The sequence below is a fragment of the Danio rerio genome, chromosome 20 (assembly GCF_052040795.2).
Source record: "Danio rerio strain M-AB ecotype USA chromosome 20, GRCz13ab, whole genome shotgun sequence".
Lineage (NCBI taxonomy): Eukaryota > Metazoa > Chordata > Actinopteri > Cypriniformes > Danionidae > Danio > Danio rerio.
The window spans coordinates 33,354,127-33,366,206 of record NC_141040.1 but is presented as its reverse complement, the minus strand read 5'-3'; the positions used below and the strand labels follow the sequence as shown (position 1 = coordinate 33,366,206).

At 32.8% G+C, this 12,080-nt stretch overlaps 1 protein-coding gene across 7 annotated transcripts in view; it reads left to right on the top strand.

Moving 5' to 3' along the window:
• ryr3 (ryanodine receptor 3) overlaps positions 1–12,080 on the top strand; it is a 152,358-nt gene that overhangs the window by 16,545 nt on the left and 123,733 nt on the right. For 4 of the 7 annotated variants that reach the window (XR_015518484.1, XR_015518483.1, XM_087298293.1 and 1 more), the window contains exons 2-4: positions 5,401–5,520; positions 8,937–9,035; positions 11,444–11,464. Coding sequence is in view for 4 of the 7 variants with exons in the window: in XM_087298293.1 (XP_087154419.1) it covers positions 5,401–5,520; positions 8,937–9,035; positions 11,444–11,464 (240 nt within the window). In the remaining 3 variants the exon portion in view is untranslated. The remainder of the gene's footprint in view (positions 1–5,400; positions 5,521–8,936; positions 9,036–11,443; positions 11,465–12,080) is intronic. The other 3 variants (XR_015518485.1, XM_087298294.1, XM_087298292.1) reach the window with 1 other exon arrangement.

Sequence of the window (12,080 nt, the reverse complement as noted above, 5' to 3'; positions counted from 1 at the left end):
AAGTGTATATCATGGACGTGTCTGCTTCTGTAAATTAGTTATAAAAATATCCTTCACCAAGTGTAAAAATGCTGTGAAATAATTAAAGTCAAAATGAGTTTTAATTGCCAAAAATCAAAGTAAAATATTAAATATTGTCTGTTAGTTAATTTTTTTATCTAGAAAAAAATATATAAGCATTCAAATAGTGTCAGAAACAGAATAATTCAGTAGAGACACTCAAGATCAGGGATAAACCTGTCAAATGATTGTATAGTTTGTGTTAAAGCTGAATTACAATAATCTTGCTATTTTGGAGATCCAGATCCAGTCCAAAAACATCATCTTTTTGCCTAATTTAAACTTTGAAATCAAAGCTTATATATATATATATCTATGTTTAATATTTGAAAGCATGTTTAAATAATCAATATTTCTCTGTATGTGCATTTATGCACCAAAAAAAGCTTTTCTGGAATCTTTTCTATTATAAGCTTTATTTAACTGAATTGATCAGAAAAGACTTTATACTAATGTGTAAAATAATTTCATTGAAAACAGCAAAAACTATTGCTATATATATATATATATATATATATATATATAGGGCTGGGTGATAATTCGATATCGATAATTTTCACAATACAAAATTCTTCGATAAAACGATAATGACAGTTCGATAATTGCTCGATAATATTTACGCATTATGCGTAACCTTGCGCAAGCATTTTTAATTGGGTAGGCTAAATTGTCCAAGGTGTATGAGTGTGTGTGAATGAGTGTTTGTGGATGTTTCCCAGAGATGGGTTGCGGCTGCACAAAAATGTGCTGGATTAGTTGGCGGTTCATTCCGCTGTGACCCCAGATTAATAAAGGGAATAAGCCGACAAGAAAATGAATGAATATATATACAGTTAATGGGTTAGATATATACCCAAATAAACATAATTTAAAGTGTCTATTGTTAAGAGTCAGACTTATAATTCACTTTTATTGGGATTCTGTATTACAATATGGATAATGGAGCATATAGAAGCTTGAATTGATAAAGAAACAACCCAATAAAATAATATAAGGATATATTAAACACTAGTAGAATTATTAGTCAGAATAAGCTTTTATTGCCAAAAATAAAACAGGAAATTTGACTTTCAGAAGTGATGTAGTAATTCATGTAGTGTACAAAATGTATCATGCCACTGATAAATATGATTGAAATCACTTATTGTATATGGGATATTACAGTACTATCGATGTACTAAAAAATACAGCATTACACATGATATTATGCTGACTGATAAATAGTGGCTGTGCTTTTTTTATAGTATGCACACTTGCATCTAAGAAATTACTGTTATATAAGGTAACATTAAGGTTAATGAAACACTGGGTTAGTACCCAGTTGTTATACAGTTATTGTATTTTCGATAATAAGTGCATGTAGCTGTGAAACTGGGCTTTAAAATATTGTACCATAGATAATTCCAAAAACAATATCCTCAGCTTCATGTTGTTCTATGACAGGGGTGTCCAACCTTAGTCCTGGAGGGCCAGTGTCCTGCATAGTTTAGCTCCAACTTCCCTCAACACAACAGCCTGGAAGTTTCTAGCATACCTAAACAGCTTGATGAGCTAGTTCAGGTGTATTTAATTAGGGGTTGGAAAAAATATGCAGGACACTGGCCCTCCAAGACCTATCCTTTTCTTTTCTATGACTTTATTTCCTTCGTAAACACAAAACATCTCTTGAATAAAGTGTTTTTTTGATTCATACAGTGAAAGTCAGCGGAATCCAAAACAATAATGGACCTTGCTGAGAAAAATCTCACCCTTACAATGTAAAAATGATATTTCAAAGCTGTAAATAAAACAAAGATCATTGTACTGAGTCTAGAAAGAAAACAGTGTTTCAGTCTTTCCACTTCGGCATGTCATATTCAATTCAATATGTCGCTCGCTTTTTCTTTATGCACAAACCCGACTATCAATTTCCAGGTGAAAATAGCTTCTAAAGGAAATGCCACACCAATTTTATTCATTGTAGATTTGATCAGAAGCACAGCAATATGTAAATGTGCTTGCAGTCTACTGTGAAAAACTCTGAATAGCTTTCGTTGCTCAGCAGACTCAACTGATCTGGATCATTGTTTAAAGTCAAATACAACACTGATTCTTTAATTTGTCAATGGAAAGACAAGCATTGACAATATTTTCCAGATCCTAATAGCCTAATTGAGCCGGAATGATCTGGAAATGGCTGGCAATTAGTTTGTCAATTCTGTAAGCTTGAGTTTATATCCAGTACAGCTCTGCTTGTACAGCACGCTCAGTCCAAATGTATTTGCACAGAATATCAATGTGAGCACATCTGCTCTGTGACCTGCTCTCCGTTAAAGCCAAATCACAAAATAAAATGCACCCCCAGCTACTCTATAAGCGTCTACTGATATGCTGTTGCCGTTTTCTGGACTGCTTGATATTTGGGTTGATTTTTTCTATTCTTTGACAAATAGAATATTTTACAAAAAATGCAATTAACAGTAATGCTGTGTGAAAATAGACTTCCAAGCAGGCTTGTTTGTTTACATCAGATGTTGGTGTGGTCTTTAATGTGCTACTAGATGCTCTAGTGGTTTACTGTCAGTTGCTCTTATCATTCTTCAGTTTTAGCATAGCTAAGACAGCGGAGTTAGACAGGCCACTTTAATTAGCATAACTCAAACCCAAATGCACCAAGGATATTATGAGTCTATTCAGGGATGCTTGCTCTCCTCTCATTATTGTTGATAGATCCTGATGAATGAAATATGAAATAGGAATGTCCAGAAATGTGACTGTTAAAGGAATGGTACTGCGCTGATGGTGTTCGTCTGAACCATGGCAACCGTCAGCCAGGATTAATGCCATACGTGAGCTGGCACAAGAGGAAAGGAGCGGCACTGGGACGCAAATAAGACAGAAATCAATATTTAGCTCCCAAGACAGAATGAGGATGTACAGAGATTCATTGTGGGTTCTAATGACATAAGTGTCTCCACTCTTCTTCCTTTCCTCCTGTGACAGTTTTGGGATGATTTAACTGTTGTTCCATCAATACAATTACATCCATTATCAATACAATTCTTTCCATTGACTTGGTCATACCAGTACTTAAGAAATATATATATATATATATATATATATATATATATATATATATATATATATATATATATATATATATATATATATATATATATATATATATATATATATATATTTTTTTTTTTTCTTTTTTCTTTTTTTCTTCTTTTTTCTTAAGTACTGTTATTAGTTGAATAAGTAGTTGAAGTGATTAGCCCCCTTTTAAATTTTTTATATATATTTTCTTGATCTTTTTTCTTGAGGCTTGATCTCTCTTTTTTATTGAGGAATTCTGCAATCATCAACTGCACTGTTTAACCTTTGTCATTTACCATAAAAAAATGTTGATTATTGTTATTTGAGATCTTCATGACCCCAGAGCTATAAATGCCATATATACAGATTTTTGAAAGTTTAAAGCAATGTGTTTGCTACGTTTGTACTATTTGTCTTAAGTAAAATTACCATCCATTGAGACTATAATCCCCTTCTCCTTTTCTTCGAGGCATTCAAAATAATTAATACATTCTCTCATTAACTGCGTGATTTATTGTGACTACTCTTATTTTAACTTTTAGCAATTTATTTTTTTAAAAGCTAATTAATTAAACTAAAAAGTAACATTTAATAAAAAAACATGATTGATAATAAATAATTGAAAATCAGATATTGCTTTCGAAATGTGGCTCAACAAAACCAGTAAAAAAGAGCAAGCTAATGGAACTGTCCTGTACAAAACTGAAGGGTACCAACATAATTTTTTCAATATATATAGACATAATTTTTTTCTTTTTTAAATATTCCCATTGTGTTAAATAATATATATATATATATATATATATATATATATATATATATATATATATATATATATATATATATATATATATATATATTTTTTTTTTTTTTTTTTTTTTGGCTGGAATAATAGATTTTTTTTCTGATTGTTTATAGAACAAGCCACTTTTGACCTTCATTTGGGCATGTTTTTGTTCTGTATTTATCTTTTTTTTTTAAATAATTCTTTTCAGAACGAGTTGTATACACAGCAATGAGTAGAACATAAACAGTATACAGTATTTTTGAGGGAAACAAAAACAGAAAAAAAGAGCAGTGTGGCCTAATTCAAAACAATATTGCAACATCGCAGTCTGCACAGTTAAGGATAAATATACTTATAATTAATGCCAAGACAAAGGTCAAAGGAATTTCCCACAGCTTCTGAAATTACTTGGATTTTCCTTTTAATATACGTCTAATCTTTTCCATATTTATGGTTTCTTTAATCAGGATTATCCAGTCCTTGACAAGAGGGGGTTCTGTCCGGACCCATTTATTCATAATTAATTTGTTCTCCAGCATCAGCAGAGGTTAAGCATGTTTTTGTTTTAAAATAGTGTCACGCCCCCTCAAAAAAAATAAAATAAATAAATAAATATATATATATATATATATATATATATATATATATATATATATATATATATATATATATATATATATATATATATATGTGTGTGTGTGTGTGTGTGTGTGTGTGTATAAAAGTATTATTGTTATTAGACAATTATTACTCTAAATAAATAAGATAAATTAATCCTAAATGTAACTGGAAAACAATGTAGACACAACTGGGGTGATGCTAAAATCATATAAAATCATCAATCTTTTGCATGAAAAGTAATTTAATTTGAAGGAAATTGTTTAGACCATTCTATAGAATACAAAAAAAGATGTTTAATAGAATTATCTGTTGTCTTAGACTTGACATATGTCAGAGAATTAGATTTATTAAGTCTTACCTCCCTGACTCGCCATCCCTCTTTTTAACTTCATACAAAAATCTATCAGGAGGCATGCTTAGTAAGATCACCATCATATATTTTTTTTTACTTTAGTTTTGTCGACTTGCAAAACTCACTGTGTGCCGTCACATAAAAGTCTGTTATCTCGGCTTCACAATGCCTGAGCGGCCCATTAGCAGCAAGTACTTTTTTGGGTAAATTGGGTCTAGCGATGCCCCTGGTCAAATGAGTTCATTCTTAAATTTAGATTTTGCTGCAATTTTACAGTAGATCATACAATGGTGTGAGCTTGGGCGTGGCTTTTTGTTTGGCTGACTAATAGCAGACAGGGTGAGTGGTCAGGAAACCTGTTTGAAAACAGACCGTATTTTCAAATCTCTGTTTTTTAATGTAGGTTTCAGTTTGTTAACATATTGATATAACCTTAAGTGAAAGTATTTAGAGTGTCTTTGCTTTCCTATGTAAGTTAAATTCACTGTTTCTGTTTCTACAGGAAGATGAGGTGGTGCTGCAGTGTGTCGCCGCCATTCAGAAGGAGAATCGCAAATTCTGTCTTTCAGCAGAGGGACTCGGCAACCGCCTGTGTTATCTAGAGCCCACATCAGAGGCCAAGGTAAAGCTTCATGTGTTCTCAGAAACTAATCACAGACAAAATAAAAAGTTGATATTTTCATTGGTGTCAGAACATATTTTATTAACGGTAATACTTTTTCATCATTTAAATAAGCGCAATATAAAATACCATTATGGGGATGGAGACAGAAATACAGGATTGGAAAATTTACAATCTTGAAAGTACAATGTTTACATTTTTGCATTTTTTTTTTTGCAAAAAATAAATGTTTTCAAATAGTGTTTTTATAATTTATGAATTTCTATTTAATATTGAAGTACTGATTTTCTAAATAAAGTGAGAAATATGATCACAATTAAATGAGTACATTTCTAAATAATCTTTACTTTAAAATGTAAAAAACATAGTCTTTTATATGTGGTCAATATACAGTATATTAATTTAATAATTGATTGACTTTACAGAAATAGTATTATATCAAGATAAATATCATTGACAGGATATGTGATGATTAATTTCATGATTTTATATTTTTGTCATATTGGCCAGCCCTACTTCAATCTATCCACAAACAGCAGTGCTGATCACAGAAAGCAGTTAATGGCAACTACAGTAGTTACATATACACATACACCTTGTTAGTACTGTATGTTTTGTGTTCGATGGAATACTTTTACAATGCAAAAAGAAAGTAACATAAAATAGTAAGACAGGGAGGCTTATATTGGTTGGAAGTTATTTGTCTTCGTTATGTTGTCCTCTAGCAATACATCAAATCAATGGGAAGAGATTCATGTAGTTGAAAACCATGGCAACAGCAATTGATCCTAGTGTTGTGCGCCATACTTTCCATGCATCGGGAGGCAAAGCAGTAGATGTGTGGGCATCTCTATGGTTATGTGCACTGGATCTACTAAACCCAACCTTGCTTATGCTCTGAAACAAAATGCGGATAGGCGTATATATATATATACATACATATTTCTTCATGCATATGAAACAATGAATCCATATAGATTCACCTGCAGTGTTTGTGTGAAATGGATAACCTTCAGTGGCTCTTAGCCGTCTGGTGTAATTGGCTGTGTGACGAAGGAGATAAAAGTGTCAGCCTTTACTATACTATCATGCTTTACCATCACCCTGCTCTCTCACATATACCTTAAAAGCTATAAATGGAAACACATTTTATGGGAAACACGTACATAAAGGTTATGGATCATATATGCTTTGCGGGTCATAATCAAGGGCATATTATGGACTCTCATGTGTGCAGATTTTATACGTGGGACGTCATTCCAGAGGGTGCTAAGTGTGACCACTCAAGATATCTCTCTCTCACACACACACACACACACACACACACACACACACACACACACACACACACACACACACACACACACACACACACACACACACACACACTTTTTTTTAATGTTTTACGAGGACCATAGCCATAATTTAATAATATAATAAAATGTGTTTTATAATATAATAAAATGCTAATTAAATGACCTTACCCTCCCCCTTAATGCAAACCTCACAGGAAACCTGCAGCATATTTTGAATGTTTAAAAAACCCTGTTAAGTATGATTTTTAAACATTTTGAATTACAAAAACACAAGGCATATCCCCAAAAATCATCTTAATAGAGTACAACTAGGTCATATCCATGTTATTATACCATTTTGTGTCCTCATAAAAACTTTAATAACTACACACACACACACACACACACATATATATATATACCTTTCTTCTGTTAAACACAAAAGAAGATATTTTGAAGGAAGCTGAAAACTTGTAAACATTAACATCCATGGCTGGAAAAACAAATGCTACCGAAGTTAAAGATAACCTGTTTCCATCTTTCTTCAAAATATCTTCATTATTGTTCAACAGAAGAAAGAAACTCTTAAGGCAGGGCTATTCAATGTCATGGGGGCCGGTGCATGAAAAGCATCCTAGGCAAAGGGCCGGAGAGATATGACTTGCAATATGAGTGATAACACAACTGCATATAAAAGCAAATATGCTGTATATCTTTGCTCCTTAAGACACCCACGTTGGCTTTTTCTGCATTAAAATGTTAATATATTGTATTTTAAAACTACATAATATCAGTGACATTGTACAACAGACTTTTTTTAGAGCACAACAAAAGCAGTGCATTGCTGAAGTTGGCTTCTACATTCAGACACATTCATATGTCATGTTTTGAACTGCAAAACAATTAGGGATGCAAGAATTTGTTGTACAATTATATAGTCTAAAGAATAATAATAATGGTTTCACTGTTATCACGTTTAATGTAAATTCAAGCTTTATATTAGGTAGGTAGCTATTTAGATTAACTGTTGTTGCCATCTGCATTCATGCATACACAATAATTTTAATAATAATTTGTCTAACAAATCTTTTGTTTACATTGCACTGAAAGGCACACACAACTCTCACCGTGAGATGTTTTCTACTGCATGCGAAAAGACGTAATATGGGAATGGCCGCTACTGTAGATAATCCTGTGTGCGTGCGTATTAACCTCGGTGTATTTCAAACTTGCAGCGGTTTCGTTTCGTTCCGTGCTACAGAAATGCAGCTTAGAGAAGACTTTATGATTAATAACTGATGAATTTAATCGCAGTTAATAGTGAAATTGGCTAATCGTTGCATCCCTATTAACGATATCAGTGCATTGTACAAATAGCCTTTTCTACAAACATGTTTTCAGCTGCCCGCACCACTCGCTTATGATGACTTACGCTCTGTGCAGCCTTTAACTGCAGCTCGTGCTGTTATTGAACAGACGCACGTAAATTCAAAACTATAGCGGCCGTTTGTCGACTGAACTAAATTTATTTTTGATGTCTGTCACACTGTTTGGAGGGCCGGAACAAAGTGCCTTGGGGGCCGGATTTGGCCCGCGGGCCGCCAATTGAATAGCCCTATATTAAGGGTTTGAAAAAATCAAAGGAAAAGTAAATGATAATTTTTGGGTGAGCTATCCCTTTAAGACCCGCAATGTCATATGTCATCACAACTCAGGGTTTATTTGTCTACACAGAGGAAGATGTTTGTTATTAAAGGATTTATAAAGTATAAACTCAGTTAAGACCGTAGTTATCAGTAGGTGACAGAATGTCCACTTTCCCAGGGCAGCTGAACCAGACAGTCGAGGGGCTTTAAATAGCAGCCCGATAAACAGATGCAGGGTGGGAGAAACTTCTCTAGACCAAGGGTTGAGCTCAGCACTTGCCCATGTTAATCCTCGCTGACCTCTCGAACTAATCCTAATGAGCACATATCGGAAACAAAACATCTATATGGGCCTAACGGAAGCCTTGCGTTTGTAAACATCACCAGTCTACCAATTAGAAGGGCTTCTTCTGTAATCAAATGACAAGTGAGCAAAGAAAGCACCCACACTATGTCTGTTTCTCTCCGTCCACAGTATGTTCCTCCTGATCTATGCATCTGTAACTTTGTGTTGGAGCAGTCGCTGTCTGTGCGGGCTCTGCAGGAGATGCTCGCCGGCCAGAGCGGTGAAGGAGTAAGTAAACAAATCACTTCCATTACAGGGTTACTATACTGGATAGATCACTGCCTTATATAATCATTTACAACCTTTTAATTTGGGAGCATTTACCATGCCAATAGTGAAGCATAATGGTGCAGAAAAGGTGAATAAAAAGCTAAATTTATATTGATGAGCAAATGCTAATCTCAGTGATGTTTAAGCATTATTGATTTTTTTTTATCATATACTCTTAGAGTAGAATTATCTAATGTTATGTCAGTTGTTGTTATTAGAACATTTTTAATTTTGAAAAGAACAGAAATGGAAACCACGTTCTCTCCAGAATTCTTTCCAGTGCAAATTGTAGAACTGTAGCTGGAAAATTGCATACACTGTAAAAAATACTGGGTTCAACACAATCGATTTGTGTTGGGACAACATGTAGTAATTAAGTCAACTAATTCATTTTTAAAAATTATTTATTTTACAAATTTAAGTGGATTGAAAATAAAACTATTAAGTTGACCACCAAAAATCTCAAGAATAGTGTTGTTTTACCTTATTGCATATTAGTAGTTGAAACAAACAACACGTATCATTTTTGAGTGTATACTGTACACTGCCAATCAAAAGTAAAGTCAGTAAGATTTGTTTTTGTCAAGGAATTAAATATATTTATTTTTTTCTGACACATTTATAGATCAAAAATGACTTTACACATATAAAACAAGCACAAGCACTTTTTTGTATATATATGTTTATTAAGTTTTTGCTTTTATATACATATAAACAAATAATAATAAATAAATAAAATAAAATAACATCCTTGCAAAATAATGATGATCCAGTGACAACAACAGTTAAACAAATGACCAAAAAAACAAAACAAAAACAAGAAACAAACGAACAAGAAGGTACAGTTCAGCTCACATACACAAATAGGGCTTTACAAACACTAGCTCTTTTGAACTTTTAAATGAATCGATCCTCCTGAAATAGATTGGCATCATGTTTTCTGGAACAAGCAGTGCTTGTTCTATAAATGTTTGTTATTTTCCTTTAAATTTTTTGGAATTTTCAGAAGTGTTTGTTAAAATCTTTTACTCAATGGATCAATCTCAGGCTTTAATTATAATAAAAGGCGCAAGACTTGGTACTTTACAGCTCTGATAAAGAATTTGAATCATATAAAGCTTGACACAGTCACAAAGAAATGGAAAATTATTCATTTAAAGTTGTTGGTTGCATCTAAAAAGAATTATCTCAAGTTTATTGCACAATTTAGAGAATTTTGAGAGCATAAGGAGACTTTCGCAATATTTGCAGTGCTTCATGGATGTGAGTGGAGCTTAATATGTCTTTTGAAAACCTTTGCTCGCTAAGACTCTCTAATTGGTGGAATTTTTTATGAAGAAAAAAAAAATTTAAAAAATCCAACAGTTTAATAAGCACATCTGTTTGGTATTTATAATATCAATAAAATTTTTTTTACCACTAAATTGTCACATTAGAATCACTATGATTTATTTATTTAATTAAGAAACAAAAATACTAATTTTACAATACATATACTACTTTTTACACTTTTAATTCAACCTTGGTAAAAATGCTTTCAAAAACCAAAAAAGTCCTACCAAACTGTAAAAAATGGGTTTCATACAATTCCTTAATGTTGTCCTAACACAAATCGATTAAGTTACCCTAATAGTTTTTACAAATTTAAGTGGATTGAAAATAAAACCATTAGTTGTGCCCAAAAACCTGAAGAATTGTGTTGTTTCAGCTCATTTTAAATCAGTAGATCAAGCAGCAAAAGTAATTTTTGAGTGTTCATAGAGTTCATTAATAAGTTAATAAAGGTGTAGCTCTTCTGCATTCTATATGACGTAGGGTAATGAATCATGAATGATGATACATATATTGTGCAGTACTGACCGCAGATAAATTGCAACTAAAATTGACATTGGCAGATTCCAGAAATTGCTTTATCTTTCCAATCTGATAATAATGCAAAACCATTTTCCCATTTAAACATAGATTTACTAACAAATGCCGGTGAGGTATATATTGTCATAAATTGATAAAAAATACTGCCATGCTGTAAATGTCTATGATAGTATGGTACCTCGCCTTCTGCTTTGCTTTTTTCATCATCAGTAGAAAGTGAAATGAAAATTCTTTCTGTTTTGTTATTATTTTTATAGCTAAATGTACATTTTAATGAAGTGATTTCCAGTGTTTTGCCTATGGTCTACCTCATCATTTAGTAACATTCAGTTCATTATATCCTGCAGCCCATTTAATGTCAAACAAGGCAATGAGAATGGATTTAATTAAATTTGGTTTTATGGTCAGACATAATGAACTGAATGTGCTGAAGTGGTGAGGGTTTTCCAACTGCCTTCTTTAATCATGTCTGTATCTCTGTTCGTCGTTGCAAGAATCCTGATCATGAGCAATGGGTACGTTTACAATTCATCGACCATCAAGTATGCATGAATGTCAATCCAAATTCTGTAAAAACAAACAAACAAACAAACAAAAAAACTTACACAGTACACCTTCTGCTCAGTGCCCCAGTGTGATTTAACTCATGGCATAACCCCACTAATACAGATCTCAATGCTAACCCTGTCAGAAAATCAAGGTGTCTTTCCTTTAACTCAAGTTTTTTGTCTCCCTCTCTCTGTTTTATGTTATGATTGAGAGTGTGAAAATGTTCCTGTGGCCCAAAGAAGATGAATGAACTTGTCAAACCCAGAACCTAGTGGCCCTGAATTATGCAAATCCCAAAATAAAATCTACTGGCTAAGCATGTTCTGCAGAGGGCTATTTGAATGCTTTATTCGCCTTCTCCCTTCAGCACAAAATGGCATGCCCAGTGTTTTATTTCATGTTTATTTTTTTCGCCACAGCATTTTTAAAATGAGATTGTCACAGTGTATATTTTATTATCTCTGTGCTGTGTTTCTGTTGTGCAAACATTAATGTGTAGGTGAGAATGAGTTTATTTGGAGAACCAGTTTAAATTGTAATACAGATTTATGTCAATTATTTAACCAAGTTAATGTTTTATAC